Consider the following 23,272-nt stretch of genomic DNA (forward strand, 5'->3'; position numbering starts at 1 on the left):
AATGCCTGTCAATTTTATTTAACATTTGTTAATCAGGACAGTCTGACTTGGAACAAAAAAACAATTTTCAGCAGAGGCCCAGGAAGAAATAATGCAGACATGCCTTTGTAACATGGGAGGACACAAAAGCAAACCCACACAAACACAGGGGAGAAGATACGGACCCCACAAAGAAGGAACCCCAGCCAAGAATCAAACCTGAGAACCTGCAGCTGTGAGGCAACAATGTTACTACTACACCATCAAATATCAAGCATTGCAACATTTACAAACCACAGATATTATGAGGAACAGATCAGATCAAATATGAGGCAAAAATCTGCAATTTTTTTACAAATGGTGGTGGGTAGGGAACTCAAGTCTTTAACACCTGCATACAGGGTACAGGGTTCAAGCCTGAGGTATTCCCTACCACACCACCATGAGCACCTGGGGCATTTTCACACACACACACACACACACACACACACACACACACACACACACACACACACACACACACACACACACCTCTCCAGTTACAAGCACCAGCTAACACATACACAACTCCAGTTACAAGCACCAGCTAACACATACACAACTCCAGTTACAAGCACCAGCTAACACATACACAACTCCAGTTACAAGCACCAGCTAACATATACACAACTCCAGTTACAAGCACCAGCTAACACATACACAACTCCAGTTACAAGCACCAGCTAACACATACACAACTCCAGTTACAAGCACCAGCTAACACATACACAACTCCAGTTACAAGCACCAGCTAACACATACACAACTCCAGTTACAAGCACCAGCTAACACATACACAACTCCAGTTACAAGCACCAACACATAAAGTAAAATGCATCATACACTTACCTGTCTGTTCTCCATACCATATCCTGCCCGCGCAATACTCACAAAGACCCGCGAGATCCCAGTAAAGCTCCTTCCCGACGACGAGATCCCAAGCTCCCTCCCGAGACTGTTCTGGCTGTTGCTGTTGCAGTCCGGATGCGATATATCCTCCCAGCGTGTCTGTGCACTTTAAAAGTGCACAGACATCTCCTTGCGTCCCTCTATGGGTCCTGCCGGACTGCCTTGAGCATGCGCATAGACCGACGGTAGTCGGGACTACTGCGCATGCGCGAAGTCCGCGAAATTTAAAAAAAAAATTTTTTTTTGTGTTCTTTTATTTTTTGTTTTCTTTTTTAATTTGAGGGGGCTGCAGTCCGGCAGCCCGATGCCACGAGCCGCCCCTGCTGCCTATGCAGGCATTGACATTCCCCCATAGTCACTCTCCCCCACACACAACTATACATTCAAAAACACATGCACCATAGTCCTTGTACCTGTTCCTGAGTTGCGCGCCCTCTTTATCTCCCCAATCCTGCCAGTAGCTGAAGTGTCATTATTGCAGTGTTGTAGTTGCCCTGGTGTTTAGTATTCCACCCTTACCGATCCCCATACTTTTGAGTGCTGTTATGACCCATTAATAAAAGCCCAGGTGTCTAGTGTTGCCCCTCCCACCCCTAATCCCTATACTGCTGTAAGTGCCATTGTGGACACTTCATTGTAGAGTAATCCCTGGTGTCTAGTGTTTCCCCATTCCCAAGTTCCTGCTTTTATGTTGGTGCTGTTAATGCACGTCACTGTAGACTAATCCCTGGTGTCTATCTCCATCCTCCAATCCCTCTAATCATGTCGGTGCTGTTAATGCACCTCAATGTAGAGTAATCCGTAGTGTCTAGTGTTTCCCCATATCCCTGTACATTCACTGTAGAGTATTCCGTGGTGTTTAGTGCCCCCCCCCCCACAGTCCTCATACTGCAGTCATTAGGTAGTTAAAATTGGACTTTTTGCCATGTTCACTGCTGCAACATGATGGGGCTCACCATGCTGATCTGCACTGCTCAGTGATTTCTTGGATCTCTTGGTGTATAGTGCCTTCATGGAGGCCGTTCCAGGGGAGAGAGCACATAACTAACTTAGCATGTGCTTCTCCAGATACTGCCTCATTAGCGTTTAACATGGCCATGGTGCCAGCCCTACGTGGTGCTGCACAACTTTGTGCTAGAGCACCGTGCAAGGATGTATAGCACTGTTAGGGTTGTTCGTGAATCCTAAAAAGTTTCAAAATGTGTGCACATCACTGTACCTTCATGACCTCTCCCCAAGTCTTCCATCTATATTTCCAGTTTTGTTTTTTAATTGTCCCCCATTCCTCTGCTTTGTGCAAACATTCAGAGGTATTTAATATTTCTGTAGGATCTCTGGTTATTTTTCATGGACTTCCTAAGTTTGGCTACAGTTATTCCTACTTTCTGTTGCTTCAGTCATTGTTCTAAATGTTTTTGCACTCTGTAGAGTTATACAGCTGCTTAACAGACACCTTTCTGAAGTCATGCATATTGTTTAACTAGTCCCTTATTTTCCCTTTTGCAGTCTGCCATTTTTTCTCCTCTTGTATTGTGAGATTCCCCTACTTTGGAAATGTTTTAACCTTTGTCATATCTTTTTCTCTCTTATTTCTACTATGTTTTTAAACCCCATTTTCATTTTATCCCACTCATTAGCTATTCCACGTAACATAATTTTATCATTCATAGTAACACTTGAATGGTATTCACTATTCATTATTTAAAATTTTCTCCTCTTAATAGGTTAGTAGGAAAGCACTCCTGCCTCATTTTAACATTATTACCTTGGATATTTAGCTTAGTTATTGGTACATGATCTGATATAGTTATTGGATGTTTCTCAAAACTTTCAATTAAGTACACTTTGTGTGATCTGTAATTTCTGTCCAGTCTAGCTCACTTGTATCTTTGAGAATACTGTGCAGATAATGTCTGAATTCCTGCCTTCCATACCAAATATTCTCTCATACTATTTTATAAATTTACCGTCTTTTCTTGTATATTCCTTTTGTGGTCCCCGATACATCCTCCGCATTGCAAACCAGGTTGTATTCCCAGCACAAAAATAATCCCTATTGAAAGCTTATTCTTCCCAAAATTCTGTCAAAACTCCATAAAAGTAGTTTTAGGTGGAATATAACTACATGCGAATATAATTCTTCTCCTCATGCCAGTAACCCCTTGCTACCAGAAATCTAACATTATTGTCCTTTTTTACATTTTCTATCTTTATTGGAACCCCTCTTGCAATTGGTATTATTACTGCCCGTTTCCCTTATCCCTAACATTCTGCTGAATGCCTGCTCCAAAGTCCTTTCTTAGACAAATTCACATGCTTATTTCTATTCAAATGTGCCTTGTGTAACATTGCTATTTGCACCATACATTTCTTAATATAATTCAGTACTCTTGCTTTTTATCTGTACATGTTAGACCGTCCATGTTAATATAGAGAAAGCAGCCATTCTAATAAAAAGCAATTACTGTCACGTATTATACATGGCAGTTCTTTTGAGTATGAGTTTCCACCTTGCAGCTTGCATGCACCCAGTAATCATTGGCAAGCTGATCTTGTATCTATTTATCATTTCTGTCCGAACCTATGTCATACTTTTGCAGACTTTTTACTTCAATAAAAAGTGTGTAAGCAAAAAAACTAAATACATTTAAAAATAATTTTAACTCCCCCTTCCAAAAAATGCATACATTTTCCAAAATGGTAGTTGCTTCTCCAAATTGGAGCATTTGCCACAAATTTACATCTGTACCCACAGGCATTGCCTTTTCGAAGGTTAAGGTTAACCATGCTAATGTGCAGGTTAGACCCTGTGTTTCCACTTACACAGATTACTGTTCCTTCTCATCTTACATCTGTTTTCCTTCTCAGATATGAACAAGTAACTTGCATGTTTTCAGCAAACGTTAACCTTTTAACCTTAATAAAATTTGCACAATCTACTCTTAAGTAATTAAATTGAAGTTATGCACTTTTGTAGTTAACTTGTTAAAGTACTAAGGATGCTGAAGAGGGAACTGTTTGTGTAACTGTTCACTTCCCACAGTTTGCAACTTCATTTATTTTTAATGAACTGCTCTGCCAGTATCCACTTAAATGTTAATTACATTGCACTTTGTAGATGTTTTTTGACATATGCTGATTAGACTAATTATGATTAATCAGCTGCACCTGCAAGGTGATGTTCAATTAAACTAAGTAATGGGGAAAAAACAGCTAATTCTCTTTCAAGTGTAAGAAGGAAGTAGAACATTTCATAAGTTCATAATTTTGTCTTGTGTTTTAAACTTTCTTGCTTTAAAGAACTTGTATGTTACTTAAAGTAAGAATATTAATCTTGACATGCACTTCTACAAAATCATGGCAACTTGTTTTTTAATTGTGTATGTAATGTAAGCTATATACTTTTTCTTCACTCACCAGGAGTCCAAGATCACAACATTACATTAACTTTAACTTGATTCTTTCCAGACTTTCCTATGCTTCAGTGCAAAGCCTGGATGTACTAGAACTTAGAAAATTATTTTATTTCTTTAATATCACTAGCACACACAGCGGTGACTGATACCCCCCACATTTAAAATACCGCTGACTGCACACTTTGTAGAGTTGTTTTACATTACAGTTTGCATTAACATTAACACCTATGCTTTACTTTTCTCCCATAAGTTTAACAAAGGTTCATAGGTAGGTACTAGGCTATCAGCCCTGGGGCCTATATAAGCCTAGCCAAAAAGTTTCCCTGACTGTCGCCACCCAAGAAAATTATTTTCCTGTGCCCCTGTCGAGCATTGCCACAGAAGTGATCCCTGGGGTGAATTTTCTATTTCCCATCCAGTCGTCAAGATTTTTCTTAGAGGGCCAATGAGAAGCTTTGCTTGACATGAATGGGTAGTTTGATGTTCATCGTGCATACAGCTGCAGTCATAACAGATGGGTTATCCTGCTGTCAGGCGGGTCCTCGGTCGGCCGAATTCCAAAGTCTAGGTCCGGCGTCGGTTGTCGCCGCTTCTTCCCTGACGTCCGTGCGGCAGGGGTATAAAAGAACCAGCCGACGCCATCTTCTTCAGTCTTTCTTGCCGCGCGGTGTCCGAAGCAAAAGCAGTTCGCAAGTGCTGGTCGGCCAGCTCCTGAGATTTACGAAAATATTTCAGCCGAAGTCTACTTGAAAGCTAAGTACCCCGTTGGGGAAACTTTTCTTGCCTCAGACCAATGTCAGACAAAGTTAATAATTGCATTTCATGTGGGAAGCAAATACCGCATAAGGATTTCCATTCTTTCTGTATTCCTTGCTTAGGCCCAGACCACAATGTCTCGGCCTGCCGTTTTTGTGCTAGATTCAACAAACGCACTATTAAGCGTCGGGCGGAGTTCGCCCAACACTATTTTGGTAAAAAATTTAATTACATTATGTCATCGGATACTCCGACTCCAGTTTTGAATAAAGACGCAAAGATAAGGACCGACATACGAGGTCCGCGGCTTCTACCGACACCACGCTAAAGCCGACCACCGGTGCTCTGGTTCTCAGCGAGGCGCCTACGCAGCCCCTGAGTACCGATGACGCTTCTGTAGCGGTGTCTTCTGTGCCCGAGGTCGCAGGCTCCTCGGCCCCCACTCCGACTATAGATACCGACGCCACTCTTGGCGGGGAAACTCAGAGTTTAGACAGGCCTGCCACCTCTCAAGGTGTCTTCAGGCCTTCCTCTTTTTCCATTAAGGCTTTCACAAAATCTAAAGCAGCCATGAAAACTAAAAGACAAGGCCCACAGAGCCCCTCTCAAGGCCCCATGCCTAAAAAACAGATGCTCAAAATGGCTGAGGATTTGATTACTCTTATCAGGGGTTCTCAACCCCCCTCGGACAAAAGGCCCAAATTGGAGGAAGACTACCCTTCCTCAGATCAAGCCTCTATTACCTCAGAACATTCTGAGGACCAGGAATATTCATATTCCCCTTTTGAAGACTCTGATGCTGAGGAGTCCATTCCCTCGGTCTCCCCGCCTGAGGACTATTCTTTTGGGGAAACCTTACATACCTTGAGGGAACACTTTCACTGGGAAGGCCAAGATTACTCAGATTCCAAGAAAAGGCTCAGGGATTTTCTCTTGCTTCCCCAGCACAGGCCTCTGGCTATCCCTCCTGTCTTGGATATATTAGATGATGTGTACACAGAAGCCAGCCTCAACCCAGATTCTTTACCTCCAGCTCCTGTTAAACCTGACAGGTATTAGCGGGTTCCTGATTCACACCAATTCCTATACGAAAGCCATGCTGCTGACCCAGAAACCATTTCACAGGGTCCCAAGGGAATTAAGGCCTCTACTGCCAAAAACCCATTACCTTCAGAGAGAGATTCCAGAGCTTTAGAAAGGTGGGGGAAAAGGTATACACCTCGGCCACTTTAACCATGAGGGCATTAAACTGTCAGTTCCATATGTTAAAGTATCAACAGTTTTTGTTATCTCAGTTGAAAAGCAAAATGACACAACCTGAGCAACCCGATTTAAAGGAGTTGCAGGATTTGTTGCATAGTGCAGAGCAAGTGGGTAAACATACCTTGCAGTGTGGTTTTGATGCTTTAGAGGCCTCATGTAGAGCTGCTGTTACAGGGTCTGTCATACGTAGACATGCTTGGCTCAAAGAGCAAACCTTACCAGATCATGTCAAAGCTAAATTACTAGATGCACCTCTTCAAAAAGATGTATTGTTTGGTGTTAAAGCTGAGGAGGTACTAAAGAAAATGGAGGAAAAGGCAAGATCAATGCAAATAGTTAAAGATTTCCTACAGGTACAACCTCCACGTTTCAGCAGAAACTGGTCTTCAAAAAATTGGTCCTTTCCAGCCACGGACAGACCTCAAAGAGGCAGATACAGGCGCCCGAGGGGTAGAGGGCAATCTCAAGGATCATTTAGAGCCAGGCAATGGCAAGCACCTACACCAAGAGGTGGAGAAGATAGATCACAGTCATTCAGAAAGCAGACACAATGACTTTCCCCTTTGCATGCCAAGCAAAGCTTTAATGGCAGCACCTTTAGGCGGAAAACTGGCATTATTTTCAAAAAATTGGCATATTGTCACAAAAGACAAATGGATCCTGGACATTATAGACAGAGACTACAGATTCCACTTTCACACCCTTCCAAAAATGAGAGGCATGCCAAACCTGCCACAAAATCAAAGGGCAGAGGCACAAAAACAAATTTCAGCTCTCATGGACATGAAAGCTATTCAAGAGGTACCTGCAAAAGAACAGGGTCAAGGTTTTTATTCCAGACTATTCCTGGTACCAAGGAAGGATAAAGATTGGAGACCTATTTTGGACCTAACCATCCTAAACACATACTTACTCGTACCAAAATTCAAGATGCTCACATTACAGCAGCTTCTTCCCATGCTGGGCAAGGAGTCTTGGCTGGTAACATTGGACCTCAAGGAAGCATACCTGCATGTCCCTATCAGACAAGATTGCAGAAGATACCTCAGATTTCTTGCAGGTTCAACCCATTATCAATTCTCTGCATTGCCCTTTGGCTTATCTACTGTGCCCAGAGTGTTCACGAAATGCCTGGCATCAGTAATTGCCTTCTGCAGACTTCAAGGGATACAAATATACCCATATCTGGACGACTGCCTGATCCAAGCGGACAGCAAGCACATACCTCTGAAACACCTGGCGTTTGTAATAAAATTGTTGAACTTTCTGGGATGCACAGTCAACAAAAAGAAATCAAAACTAATACCCTCTCAAACAATAATTTTCCTGGGTGCCAGCTTGAATACAAACACCCAGATGGCCTACCTCACGCCAGAGAAGCAAGGGCAACTATCTCAATACTTCAGCAAAATGGCAACCTTCACCAGGCTGACTGCAAGGAAAGTCCTGCAGGCTCTGGGATTCATGGCATCTTGCATCCTGTTGATCCCATGTGCAAAGCTGCATATGAGGAAACTTCAATGGTGCCTAAAAAACTTATGGTCTCAACACAGCCACAGTTTGGAAACAATTATACCACTCATTCCATGTCTTCAAAAGGAATTTCTGTGGTGGGCTCAAGCATGCCAAAGAAACATAGGTCTCCCCTTCTGCATGCCTCACGCAAATCAAATCATCACAACAGACACCTCGGACTACGCCTGGGCATGACAGATCAGTGCATTCAGGGCAAATGGTCCCAAAAAGAGAAGCACTTACACATCAATCAAAAGGAAATGCTAGCAGTACAAAATGCTATTATGGCCTTCAAAGACCTACTGCATCCAGGCCAGCTATTGATAAGGACAGACAACACCACAGTGATGTGGTACATAAACAAACTGGGAGGAACTCATTCATACCCCCCTGTGCAGACTAGCCATGTCCCTTTGGAACACGGCTCTGGAATTGCAAATCCAACTTCAAGCACAATTCCTGCCAGGGAAGGAAAACACGCTGACAGACAACCTAAGCAGAAATATGACAGATCCACACGAATGGAGGTTGCATCCTCAAGTTTTCACAAAGATAATTCAGGCATGGGGACAGCCAGACATAGATCTCTTTGCTACCCACAGAAATTACCAGCTGAAAAAATTTTGCTCAAGGATCTATCATCCACAGGCCTGGAAAGTGGACGCACTTTCTTTCAGTTGGACAACATTGACAGTCTATGCCTTTCCACCTCTTCCTCTGCTGCCCAAGGTTCTATTAAATGCCAGAGCAGAGAGGCCAAACATGATTCTCATTGCTCCAGACTGGCCAAGACAACACTGGTATCCACTCCTGAAGAGCCTGACGCATTCCCCACCATGGATCCTGCCTCTAGTGCCTCTTCTGTTGTCCCAACACAACTTCAAAACTCTTCACAGTCTGCTGAAAACCCTCAATCTAGCCGCATGGAGGATTCCTTGATTTCCCAACAGACCCTCCTCTCCAAGGAGGTGCAGGATGTCATCTTGGAGGCCAGAAGACCTTCTACTAGAAAAGCCTACTCTGCCAAATGGAAACGGTTTTGTGCCTGGAATCAGAAAAAAGGCCAGAATCCTTGAGTACTAAATTTACCTCAAATATTACAGTACCTAGCTGAGATGTTAAACAGTGGACTTTTTCTCCTCCATCAAGATCCATGCTTCAGCCATTTCTGCACAATACAACACTGATCCTCCTTTATTCTCTCATCCTCTCTTAAGACAGTTCCTCAGAGGGGCTAAGAATATAAAACCCCCAAGGAAACCACCAGTACCTGCTTGGGACCTCAACTTCATTTTAGAAAAACTGACCCTGCCTCCATTTGAGCCAGCTGCTTCAACAGAACTGCAATATTTGTCATGGAAAACAGCCTTCCTTCTGGCTATCACCTCAGCACGCAGGGTTTCGGAACTACAGGCCCTCATGGCTGTGCAACCTTTCATCATTTTCCATCAGGACAGAGTTTCCTTATGAACCAACCCTTCCTTTATGCCAAAGGTAGTATCCAGTGTACCTTGAATCAGACTATCCACTTACCTATCTTTTATCCAAACCCACAAAACAAAGGGGAAAGACTACTACATGCCTTGGACATTCACAGACATCTTCGTTATTATTTGGACAGGACAAAGCCAATCAGAAAATCAGAGCAACTCTTTGTGTCCTATGCTACAGGTGCTCAAGGAAAGGCCATCTCCAAACAGACAATCTCAAAATGGATAGCCCACTGCATACACTTTTGTTACTCATTTCATGGAAAAACTGTACCTACAAGCATCAGATCTCACTCCACAAGGGCCACAGCTACCTCTGCAGCTTTCCTCAGGGGGGTTCCTACCAAGGACATTTTGGAAGCAGCCACTTGGAGTTCTGTGCACACTTTCTCCAAGCACTATCACCTTCCACTTTACTCTAAATCTAGAGCAGGCTTTGCCACAGCAGTCGTGCAGGGCATCCTTGCTCCTCCTAGTTCCACTTAGTGCCTGCCACCCCTTTTTAGCTTTGGGATTCTACCCATCTGTTATAACTGCAGCTGTATGCACGATGAACATAGTACAGTTTTGTACCTACCATAAATGTAGATGTTCGAGTGCTAATACAGCTGCAGTCCAGGTTTCCCTCCCTCCATCCCTCTTGGGACAGGCCTTATGACAAACTCCTCCTCATACAACCTGATTGGGGTATTCTTTTATGGTGCATTTGCTTGCAAACTACTGTTTTTTGATTATATTACATTGCATTATTACATAGGTTTATGTTTTGCCTTCCTTCTGGGGGCACCTGACATCTGGGGCAAGAAAAACTGAAGAAGATGGTGTCGGCTGGTTCTTTTATACCCCTGCCGCACTGACGTCAGGGAAGAAGCGACGACAACCGACGCCGGACCTAGACTTTGGAATTCATCCGACCGAGGACCCGCCTGACGGCAGGATAACCCATCTGTTATGACTGCAGCTGTATTATCACTCGAACATCTACATTTATGGTAGGTACAAAACTGTACTTTCCACATTATGGGAAGTCTCTGAGACAGGAATATATCCCTCCAGCATGTTCTGTTTATTGTGGTGACAAGGTAACAATCTTCCAGTCTTTTCAGCCAATTTTTGCAGATCTACAATTCACATATTTAAACTATATGTCCTGGGATTGATGCATTACAATTCTCCCACTTATTTATTAATTTCACATTGGTACTGGTCTTCTTCTAAATCACCTTAGTCTCGCAAAACTGGCCTCTGCTTCAAGTCCAAGATACTACTGATTCTTCTAGTCAAGTGGTGGTCTTTTTTTCTGTCACTGGCATTTTTCTTTGAAACCGTGGGAAAAGTTTTCACTGAGAACGTCTCTCTTTGTCAGCTTTCTTATTGTCAGAAGATTGAAAAGCATAATCGTTTTCATCTTACTGGCCCACATTTTGTTTTTGGATAAATTTTATTTCTTGTGCAGTCCTACTGTACATCCAAAAATATCTTTGGTCCTCCTGCAGAAAAAATATTCTGAAGGCAACTTGAATCTTATACTTGTCTCTCAACATCCCTTAACTGCTGTGATAAATTTACTTCTCTTATCCCTTCTCTATATTGAGTGATCATTTCCCACAAAAACTCTGGTGTCCCAAATTTTCAACACTCCCTTTCTGCCACAGCTCTATAAGTAGCAACTGTTTTTGGTGGTATGATTGTGTCTTTATAAATATTGGCTTTTGCTGTTTTCTGATGGCCAGATTAGGACCATCCATGATATGTTCTCTCAGTTAACAAATCCTGCTGTAGGGCACCAGTTCAGTCGCTTTTTGATTTCAGGGGAGTGTGACTTAGCTCTGGAGAAGGTGCATTTGGAAGTTAGTCTAGGTAAAAGGATTTCCGATTTCAGTGTGCAGATGTGGTTGCCAAATGAGAGTGGGTTGTCAGCATAAGTGCCCAAGTCCCCAAAGACGATGTCAATTTGAAGGAGTGTGCCATTTATATAATGGGAGGCAGAACAATTTTGTTTAGCAAACAGAATCACAGTACATGTATTTAGATTTAATTTAAGACTGATGTTAGGAAGCCAAGAATTAGCCAAGGAAGTCCTTTCTGAAGTAACCGGTATTGCAGAAGGTGAGCTGACCTTTCCACTAGCAGCTTAGATTACCAGAAATCTGGAGCATTAGACTGGACATCAGAGAAAGAGATGCCTTAAAGGAGGGGGGAGTGGGTTTCAGTATTGAGCTGTGCTGCACATTGTTGGTAACATTTTTAAATTCACAGAAAGCTGCTGTAACCTTCATCTCATGGGTTCTTTCAGCTAACCATTTAGCTATCCAGTTGAAAACACAAGGATTAACATTAAGTTTAGTAAGCTATATCAGTAATGCCTTCAGTGATGGATTGTATGAAAGGTTTTTGCAAGCCCAAGGTAGACAGTGTAACTGGAGTGTCCATTACCCACAACTTCATTGACTTAAGATATTCGATTCTGAAAAAAGTGATATTTGTGGTGGGGGACGGTAACAGCAGTTATTAAAAGAAATAACAGAATTGTGGTTTTATTTAACTAGGGATGGGGAGACACAAGGTGGAATGGAAGAATGAGCCATGTTTGTGAGGTTAATATTATGGGTTGCTGGAGCCTCTACTGGGAACATTGTACAAAAGAGTTAGCCTTACCAAGGTCTAGGAAGCATTTGTCATATTTGTTATTGGAACTATAGGTGTTCTTCGTGTTTCACTGTTGCAGTCATCAACTTGGGTTATCTGCCTGCAGGTAGCCCTCAGTCGGCCCGAATACCAGAGTCTTGGGATTTCTGCGTCGGATGCTGTTGCCTCTTCCATGACGTCAGGTCGTCAGGGGTATAAAGCATGCAGCCAATGCCACAACATCAGCTTTTCGTGCTGAGCGGGAGCCCGAAGCAGAAGCAGTTCGCAAGTGCTGGTCAGCCGCTAACTGACATTTTTGTTTTTCGAGTTTAAAACCTGAAGTCTTCTAATGCGAAGTACCCAGTTGGAGATTCTTTTTTCTTGCTCTAACTGATGTCAGAAAAAGTTAATAATAGTCTTGCCTGTGGAAAGCAAATACCTCACAGAGGTTTTCATTCTTACTGCATCACCTGTTTAGGCCCAGACCACGACGTCCCTCGCTGTTGATTTCATGCCTTGTTTAATGCCCGAACTATTCGTCTTCTGGCTTTGTTGCTAAATTCGTTCGTGCTCATTCTCTGTATTCCGAAATGGCTTTGGTAAGCCATCCGACTACCAATCTTCCAAAAAAATGTAAGGATGAAGACAGAGAGACTACATAGGTCCAAAACTGCCAACGATGCTTCCATTAAGCTAGTCGCCAGTCTGCTGGTACGGGGCTGCAAAAGCGCAGGCCTCTACTGAGAACCATTCGGAGTCCGGTATGCCGTGAGATGCTTCTTCGATTATGGAACCTGAGGATGTCTCTGCCTTGGATGGGTCCGGAGCCGCTGTGCAGGCACTGGCTTCTGAGGGTGTATTCCGACCTTCCGATGTTCGTATTAAACCGACTACTTCATTTCAGACTAAACCGACAGAGTTTCTCAGGCCCAGAGTTTGCACTACGCCTAGAAAACTGATGACCAAAGCACATGCTCAAGCTCCCATGCCACAGAAACAAATACTTAGAATGGCTGAAGATGTTATAACTCTAATTAGGGGAAGCCATCCTTCCCCCTCTAAAAGGCAAAGAATTTATTTCCCTTCTGATTCAACAGACCATGAGTCCGATGACTGTGATCCCTCTGATTACCAGGGCATACCCTTATCTACCTATGAGGATTCAGATGCAGAGGATTCCATTCCCTCTCCCTCCCTTCCAGAGGACTTTTCTTTTGGTGAAACCTTGCATACCTTAAGAGAGCATTTCTGCTGGGAATGCCTGGACTACCCACAGTCCAAAAAGAGACTCAAGAGAATTTTTAGACTTACCTCAGCACAGGCCTCTAGCTATACCCCCTGTTCTGGATATTGTAGATGATGTTTTCATGGAGTCCAGTTTTACTCCTGATACTTTACCACTAGCTCCTGGAAAGCCTGACAGGTACTACAGGGTTCCTGACTCTCACAAATTTCTCTTTAAGAATCCCACTGCGGATCCAGAAACCATTTCCTAGGGACCTAAAGGTATTAAGGCTACTACAGCCAGAAATCCTACCCCTTCGGACAGGGATTCGAGGGCTTTGGATAGATGGGGCAAAAAGGTATATACCTCTGCAACTCTTGCCATCAGGGATTTAAATTGCCAGTTTCACATGTTGAAGTACCAGCAGCATATTATGGAACTAATTAAACAAAAAATGTTGCTGCTTCCAGATTTTGCAGAAAATAAAGATTTACAAGAGTTACTGCATTCTGAAAACCAAGTCAGTAAACATACTTTGCAGTGTGGTTTTGATACCCTAGAAGCATCTTGCAGGGCTGCTTTCACTGGGTCTGTACTGAGAAGGCATGCCTGGCTGAAGGAACAAATCTTGCCAGACCATGCCAAAGCAAAATTACTAGATGCTCCATTAAACCAGTAACGTTTGTTTGGCACAAAAGCAGAACAGGTTCTCAAACATATGGAGGAAAAAGCTAAATCTATGCAAACTGTTAAAGATTTCTTACAGGTACAACCACCTAGATTCAGTAGGCATTGGCCTTCAAAAACTGGTCCTTTCCAGTCCCTACCAGGTCTTCTCAGCCCAAATCCAGGGGCAACAGACCACCAAGGCTACAGTCTCATGGTACGCAGAGATCTAAACAATGGAGTGCTCCCCCTTCAAAAACAGGGAGTGGTAAGCCACTCCCTTATGGAAAAAATTCACAATGACTTGTCTATCATCCTTCCCAGCCATGCCCAACTACTTGCACCCCTAGGAGGAAAACTCGCCCTGCATGCAAAAAACTGGATGTCCATTACCCAGGGCCGATGGGTCCTAAACATTGTATCCCAGGGATACAGATTCTACTTCCATTCACTACCAACCCCAAGCGGGTTGCCAGACCTTCTTCCATACCAGTGGGCAGAGGCTCAAAAGCAAGTACTTTCTCTTCTCAGTATCAGGGCTATTCAACCTGTTCCAGTAGAGCAAAGAGGACAGGGTTTCTACTCCAGACTGTTCTTGGTGCCCAGAAAAGAGGGCTCTTGGCACCCTATCCTGGACCTGTCTATTCTCAATACCTTCCTGGTGGTCCCAAAATTCAAAATGCTTACACTGCGACAGCTGCTTCCTATGCTAGCCAAGGACTCCTGGCTAGTCACCCTAGACATGAAAGAAACTTATCTGCACATCCCCATAATGGAATCTTGCAGGAAATATCTACATTTCAGGGCAGGCTCCATGCACTATCAATTCTCTGCACTTCCCTTTGGCTTATCTACTGCGCCCAGGGTATTCACAAAGTGCCTGGCTCCAGCCATTGCATACTGCAGGCAGGTAAATATTCAAATTTATCCATACTTGGACGATTGCCTGATTCAGGTGGACAGTCAGGAATTGCTGCTTCAGCACCTGGCATTTGTAAAGAGACTTCCAACTTCTCTGGGGTACACCATCAATGAAAAGAAATCACATCTGGTGCCCAGCCAAAAGATTGTATTCCTGGGAGCAAGCTTGAACACAACTTCCCAGATGGCATTCCTTACTCCAGAAAAGCAGGTTTATTTGACAAGCTACTTCAGACTAATGCCACCAGAACCCAGCTGTCTGCAAGAAAAATACTGCAAGCCCTAGGGTTCATGGCCTCATGAATTCAGTGGTACTTAAAAAGTCTCTGGTGCCAACATTCTCAGGACCGGGAAACAATTATTCCTATTATTCCTTGTCTAAGGGCAGAGTTCCTTTGGTGGGCAGAGGCTTGCAACCACAACAAGGGACTCCCTTTCACTCAACCTCTCGCCTCCCAAACCGTGACAACAGATGCATCAGACTATGCATGAGGGGCTCACATGGCTGGCAAATGCATTCAAGGCAAATGGAGCACAGGACAAATTCACCTACATATCAATCAAAAAGAAATGTTAGCTGTACAGAATACTCTGACAGCCTTCAAAAACCTTATCCTTCCAGGACAACTCTTGATAAAGACAGGCAACACCACAGTTATGTAGTACATAAACAAGCAGGAGGGTGCTCATTCCTACCCACTCTGCAGGTTAGCCATGGCCCTGTGGAACGCAGCCTTGAGCAACCAAGTGCACCTGCAAGCTCAATTCCTGCAAGGGAAACAAAATTCACTGGCAGAAGATTTAAGCAGAAATCTACTGAACCCACATGAGTGGAAACTGGAACCAAACTCATTCAAACTTCTAACCCACAGGTGGGGGACACCAGAGGTGGACCTCTTTGCCTCCCCCAAAACCATCAATTGAGGAAATTTTGCATCAGAAATTGCCACAGCCAAGCATGGAAAGTGGATGCCCTATCTTTTACATGGGAAAACCTCTCAATTTATGCCTTTCCCCCTCTGCCCCTCCTCTCAACAGTACTACTCAAGATCAAAGAGGACAAACCAAGGACAATCCTTATTGCCCAGGACTGGCCCTGCTAGCACTGGTACCCACTGCTATGCAGTCTGGCAGCAGTGCCACCCTGGCACCTACATCAGACCCCCCCTCCCTGCTGTCCCAGCAGGAGGGGACAGATTTTGCATCCTCAGCTGCAAACCCTGAACCTTGCAGCCTGGCTTATTCCCTGAATACTCCACCAGCAGCCCTCAGCAAACAGGTGCTGGATGTCATTCTTGAGGCCAGACAGCCTAGTACTAGGAAATCCTATTCAGAAAAATGGAAAAGATACTGTTCTTGGAGCCAGTCTCAAGGAAAGGACATAGCCATGCCCACCTTAGCTCAAATCCTAGATTACCTAGCAGAGCTGCTCCACAAAGGCCTATCCTTTTCTTATAGGTTCATAGGTTGGTACTGGGCTATCTGCCCAAAGGCATATATTAGCCAAGCCACGTTGTGTGGTATTCACCGCCCCTTTAGTAGTTCTCTAGACCCTTGTACTAGCAGCTAGTACCCTTGGCCCCTATCTAGTAGTGCTGTTGGTGTGATCCCCTGGTATGAACTTTCTGTTACCCATCCACTCATCAAGGTTCCTCTTGAAGAGTGATAGTGAGGGGCTTTGTCTTATGTAGATCGGGACCCTGTTCCATGGTAAGGGAAGTCTCTGCGAAGGGAATCTATCCCTCCAGCATGTTCTATTCATTGTTGTGTTGAGGTTTATATCCCTAGAGCGTGTAGCTTGAGTAGATTTGGTTTTGCTAAGATGGAGCATGTTCAACAATTCTGGGTTGGACATGGCCCTGTACGTTAGACAGAGATCGCCTCTGAGAAAGCGGTATGCAACAGAGAACAGTCTTAGCTTTTTCAATCGTGCTGCATAGGGCAACTGTTTGAGGCCAGTAATCCTCTTGGTTAGGTACCTCTGTGGTCTCTCCAGCTGCTGGAGATGTCTAGCCAGGTACATTCTTTTATTAAGATTCATGCTTCAGCCATCTCAGCTCATTATAATACTGAACCACCTCTCTTTTCTCACCCTCTGGTCAAACAGTTCCTGAGAGGAGCTAACAATTTAAGACCCCCAAGGAGAGCGCCCACCCCTGCCTGGGACCTTAACATTGTACTAGCAAAGCTCACGCTTCCCCCTTTTGAGCTTGCTGCTACAGCACAGTTAAAACTCCTCTCTTGGAAAACAGCCTTACTTCTAGACATCACTTCAGCAAGAAGAGTGTCCGAGTTCCAGGCACTAATGGCTATGGAACCCTTCATTATTTTCCATGCTGACAGGGTTTCCCTCAGGACTAACCCATCTTTTATGCCCAAGGTGTGGTATCCAGTGTGGCTCTAAACCAATCCATTCATTTACCAACCTTTTTCCCTAATCCCCAGAATAAAGGGGAAAGGATCCTGCACTCCTTGCACATTTACAGACAACTCAAGTTCTACCTTGACAGGACTATGCCTTTCAGAAAATCTGCCCAGCTGCTAGTCAGCTTTACTACAGGGGCAGAGGACAAGGCCATTTTAAAGCAAACCATTTCCAAATGGATAGCACACTGCATCCATTTCTGCTACAAGCATCATGGAAAACCTACCCCACAGGGGATCAGAACTCATTCCATTAGGGCTACCTCAACCTCTACAGCATTTCTTAGGGGAGTCATTACCAGGGCCATCCTGGAAGCTGCAACCTGGAGTTCTGTACACACGTTCACTAAGCATTACCACTTACCTGTGTTTTCTAAATCCAGAGCTATATTTGCCACAGCAGTCATACAAGGCCTGCTAGCCAGCCCTACTATTTCTTGACTGCCTCCACCCTTCCTCAGCTTTGGGATTCAACCCAAGTGTGATGACTACAACAGTGAAACATGAAGAACGTAGTACAGTTGTGTACACTTACCATAAATGTAGATGTTCGAGTGTATTCACTGTTGTAGTCCTGGTTACCCTCCCTCCAGCCCCCCCCCAACTCTTCTATGCTTTCTACCTTTCCTCCTTTTGGCCATATCTTATGGCTATGGTATTTACTTTTTACTGGAGGTGTTCTACACCATGTAATTGCTTCCTATTTTGGGGGCTCCTGACATCTGGGACAAGAAAAACTGATGTAATGGCATCGGCTGCATGTTTTATACCCCTGATGTCATGGAAGAGGCGACAGCATCCAACGCAGAAATCTCAAGACTTTGGCATTCGGGGGGACTGAGGGCTACCCTCAGGCAGATAACCGAAGTGTGATGACGGCAACAGTGAATACACTCAAACATCTACATTTAGGTTAAGTGTACACAACTGTACTGTTTGTCCCTTGATGCTTGTGGTAGTTAAATTCACTTAGGAGAAAATAGTTGGAATAGTTATAAATTTTATTTCAAGTATTTACATATCTGTTTTAGTCAACAGGAGACACGGAAGACCGTCTGTAGGTAAAACTGATGCGGTAGTTATATTTCTTCAGTGGTAACTTGGAGCACTGGAAATTCTAGGCTGGGGTCTTGTGGGATTTGTTGTAAGGTAACAGAGTCCTTGGTAAATACTGATACTCTGTCACAGTTGCCAGGGTCTCAAGGCACAGTAAAGCCAAGTGTCTGTATTTTCATAGATGTGGCTGTACTGAAGTGTTGGGGAGGACCATGAGTTTAGGTACCTTTATTTAGATTCCTTGAATTTAAAGACCACCTTGTTATAGTCCAAAATAGAATTTGCTATGTTAGAATGTCTGTGAGAAGGACTCTCTTAAGCAAACTATGGGTTAGACAAAAGCTGTATCCAGTATGTGAAAGACACACAGAGGTGCATGGCTTTTCTGATGATGAAGGAAGGTCTGCTGCCCATCATCTCCTGTGCTGATACATGTTGGTCTATCTAGGATGATACCTAACTGATCTGCCAATTGTTAAATCTAATTATTTTATCTTTAAATTGTGGCATCATTCTTGGTGATGGCAGCATACATCTCAAGAATACTATTTTCCTAGAAATTAACATGTAGATAGCAGGCTACATGAAGTCTCCTTTGGTATATCAACTATGGTCATTCACTACCACATGAGCTGCCACCAGTTTGTGCTTATATGTGACAGGATCCTGGCTGCTGAAAGACAGCTAACTGTCACCCTGATCTTGTCCAGTCTAATGAGACAGAGTATGTGTATCTAATTCTGCAGTCACAAATACAATCAAAATATTGCCTTGGGTGCATACAGTGTTTTTAGACCTTGAGAGCTTAGGTTTGCAGTGCTGTTGACTCCTGGAGGGGGTATGTGAACTGGACACCAGTCTGTGTGTTGGTGTTTTTAGTCTAACCTAGTTGCTGAGTTTTGTTAAAGTGTTGCCTGGGAAGCTTATGTCGAAGTTTTGTAAATGGGTCATCGTGTTCGGGTGGGGTGGTGCTGTACACTGTGTATGTGTCAGTGTGCGTTTGTGAGCACACTCACACTGCTTATAAATGAGAACTATGGTAAGAGATTAGCTTACTGCTTGAATAAATGTTTGCATCTCTCACTAAGTATATCATTGATGGATAACACTGTGGTTATATGATGATCAAAAGAGAGCGTACTGTCAACAAATGTGTCCAGATCTCTGGTAACTGAGGTTGTTTTGATGGGGGAGATACCATTAATGTGATAGGAGCAAAAGTGCTCCAGTTTGCCAAAGGATACAGTACTACAATGTATGGCATTTAGCCTGAGACCATGGTTGTAGCACCATTTGTTTGTATGTGTTTGTCCTTCTTGTAGAGTCTTGGTGTCTGGAAGCGAGTTGATGATGGCTGGCTTATACAACTTTACTGTCATTGACAAACTTAGTCAGTCAAAAGTTTTTGATGCCAGAGAAGTAAATGCCAACCAGGAGCAGCCACAGTGCCAAGACCCAGGAGACATGATTGGTAATTAACATTTTTGGTGAAAGTGTGATTCCCTCCATTCTTAGTTTGCTAGGTTTTGTCTGAGTCATTTTGCTTTTGTCATTAATTGGGTAACATAAGGTTTACCTTTAGTTTGACAAATTTATCTATGATGCCTGAGTGAAGAGTGGAGTCAAAGTCTTACGGTGCTTTGAGGTAACTTGTGTAGACTAATTTTTTTTCCCTTATCCAATGTGTCATTGAAAAAGTCAACCAGGGTAAGCAAACAGGATCTACCCTTCACAAACCCAGACTAAGGAACTTAGTTGTCAGTGTCCATGTTTATTAGGTCCATAATGAGGCTATCCTTTGTCTTACAAATAAAGCTTCTGGGTCTCCAGTTGCCAGAATTAGTGGTGGGGTCTTTCTTGTGTATAGGAAAGACACCACCATTCTTCAAGTCATGTGCACAAAGCCAGAGAAAAGGCTACGGTAAAGGTGATGTGACATCATATTTTATTTCTGCATATTGCAACACTGTTGCTCTCTCTCAAGAAATTCATGACTTCTAACGTTCACACATTATTAAGGGAGAAAAGAAATAAAAAAAGAACTCTAATAATGTGACTAGGAGGAAATTGAGAAAAGAGAATAGGTATTCATAAAACATATGCGTAGGCATGAGTGGCATGATCATTCTGAATCAGACTTTTTCTAGATCTATATGTTTCTGAAACTTTACAGATTGAAAATAATTGAATCTAGTTTGATGACTTCAGGGTTGGTTTTGTTGGTAGTATCAACCACGTTAACCCAGAATCACACTATTTCTGCTGTAGACTTCTTGTTACTTGTGCATTGCCTGGCACTTTGGCTGGTAAGCCTTTGTGCAGTTATCTGTACTGTAGGTTAAGCAAACAGGATCTACCCTTCACAAACCAAAACTGATTTGGATCAGTGAACTTAAGCTGTCAGTTCACTTTCATATAATGAAGATAGGACTAGTGCTGGTGCTACTGGATACTGTCTGCTGATATGCTTGCTGTGTTAGTAACGAAAGTTGCTTAATTTGTGTAAGTTAATCCAGGATCTTTGGTTTATTCAACTAAGGAATCTCTTTTTGTATGAATTTATAGTGCCTATGCAGAGTCTGCCTCATCAGTGAAGCATTCCTCAAAGGATGAAGCTGTAGAAAGAGAAGATGAAGATCTTGATGAAGGAGAGCTAGAATCAAGTGATGAGGAAACCAAGACTGAAGGGAGGAAGAAGAAAAGAGTTGGATTCAGAGATCGGAAGGTACAAAATGAACATTCATTCAGAGTTGCTAGCATGTTTGTCTAAGTAATATACAGTATTGTTTTTGACAATAAGAGGTTAATTGCAAGGTTTATGACTTGGGATTGTTGCAGTACCGTGGATAAGGGGTTGATAGCTGTTTTTCATAGAAGAAAAAGAGGCTGATTCTCCATTTCTCTATTGGAAAGCAGCATGAACTGTCTTAGATGCTTGCCAGAGGTCGTCTCCACCGCCTGAATATTCAGCAGTGGCTGAATTTAGGAAAATGGTAGTGTCCTTGCTAGAAATTGATAAGGATAGTAAATCTGCTACTAGTTCCCCTTCTTGTGAGAAATCCTTAGTTTTTCACAGTCCATATTAAAGGGGCTTTCTGTTACCATTTGGTTGTCTTATTGACAACTTTTTCATCAAAGTCTGTCCGTTCAGGCCTTACTGAACAAATTATACAGAAGTTGTCCTTTACTATGTCACTTACTCCATGACACTGTTTGTCATAAAGGAGTAATGATGGGTCAAGTACAGGGGAAAGAAGACACTGAAGGTTCCATTCTGGTCAGCAGGCTGAGACCCAGTACGCTTTGATGAAAACACAATCAGTTTAACAACCTCTGCACCTTTTGTCACTTACACTTTTCGTAAAAGCTTCATAACTCTTGGGGAAGAAAGAATAGGAGCCCTGAATCATTTCATCATGCGTGTTTTTCAGCAGTTCATGTTAGTTGCCTTGAAGACCTCATGGTGATGTCCTTTGACACCTAATGTCTGCCAACTATAACGTCTTCTGCAGTTGGACTTCAGCCTGTTTGTTCTGCTGTGCTAAGATTCAGCATGGAGGTGAGAGCCATGTTGAGGGGCTGTTGCCTAGGCAGCAATGAGGGTGGTTTGTGTATCTGCTTGTGCCCTTCCTGCCACATGTTTATTGTGGGGAAGGGGCCCTTTTGACTCTTCCAGAGGTGGTCTGGCTTTACCCCTCAGACAAATGGAGACTCTTTTCCGTTCTCCCTTACATATCCGACTACATGACTTAGTCTCCTACCAGCATCATGGTGTGCAGAAGCTGTGGAGGTTCTTCTGTAAGCCTAGCACTAACTCCACCCTTTGGTGGCTGATGTGAGAACCTGTGTCACTGCAGTGGCCGCCTCCACCCTCTTGCTGCTCATGCTTGCTCCCACATCTACTCAGACAAGAGCTACTGTCACTGGCTTGGGAACCAAGCCCACATCCCCAGTCTACTGCTAGTGTTTTTAGAGCGAGCCTCTGTTTGCATAGGAGCAGATCAGCAGAGCAGGAAAGCCCTCTCCCCAGGATGGACAGGCTAGCATAAGCCACTCTTTCTCATCCTCCCCTGCTCAGCTCTTCCAGCCCCTGAGCTACTGTTTGAACATGGTTCTTCTAGGTCAAAGTTTGACTTAATCCCTCTGTATCACAGAGCTGGGCACCTAAGAAAATTGCCAGTTTATAAAGGTACAGATCCCCCCAGGTGGGCAATTCTTCTTGCTAGGCAGCCAAGACAGATTTCTGTGTCCTCTCTTCTGTCCTGCATAAGTCTCATAAACATTAGCAGCTGGCTGGTCTCCCTCTGGACGGTACGTTTATGTCAAACTGTCAAAGAGCAACTGTTTTTCTCAAGTCCATTTTATCCATTCATCAGATGGTCACTTCTGAAATTTTGCCCCTTTCCCCGAAGATGGTACAGTTACTAAGGGGCATGGGAGGTGAGTACTTGCTCCCATTTCATCCAAGGCAGTCTTTAAGATTTTTGATCACTGAACTTTCCAGAAGTGTTCATATCAACCAGATAGAATTTGATGACTACTTGCCCATCCTGTGGGCAGAAGCATTATTTTTTCTTTTATATTCTACTAATTAATGTGCCAGTTCTATCAGCTTCTGTTGCAAAGTACGGTTCACAAAAGTTGTTCAGTTTGACTCATAAGTAGTGGATGCTGTTGGGAAAGACTGTAACTCTGTATTTTTATTAAGATTCCTTGCAGGCTGTTTTACTATTGATGCTGCAGGTGCATTGGCTAAGTCTGTGGCTACTATTGCCTGTCCATGCCATCGCAACATAGATCAAGTTGTCCGTGATTTCATGATGAACTGTACTGGGCCATATTACATATTTAAGTAACAAAACACATGGGTTGTACTCACAAGACTACAGGAAATTTAATTTGAGCACTTTCATTTTAATGTCAACAGATGTTCATCAGAAAATACAGAAGAACATAAATTTAAATAACTTCATCCTGGTGATCAC

At 43.3% G+C, this 23,272-nt stretch overlaps 1 protein-coding gene across 6 annotated transcripts in view; it reads left to right on the forward strand.

Moving 5' to 3' along the window:
• Positions 1 to 23,272, forward strand: part of MICU1 (mitochondrial calcium uptake 1) — a 1,714,640-nt gene that overhangs the window by 246,229 nt on the left and 1,445,139 nt on the right. For all 6 annotated transcript variants that reach the window (XM_044055989.1, XM_044055988.1, XM_044055992.1 and 3 more), the window contains exon 3: positions 20,853 to 21,012. In XM_044055989.1, coding sequence (XP_043911924.1) covers positions 20,853 to 21,012 — 160 coding nt within the window. The remainder of the gene's footprint in view (positions 1 to 20,852; positions 21,013 to 23,272) is intronic.

This window comes from Protopterus annectens, chromosome 14.part0 (assembly GCF_019279795.1).
Source record: "Protopterus annectens isolate FY-2018-M chromosome 14.part0, PAN1.0, whole genome shotgun sequence".
NCBI lineage: Eukaryota > Metazoa > Chordata > Ceratodontiformes > Protopteridae > Protopterus > Protopterus annectens.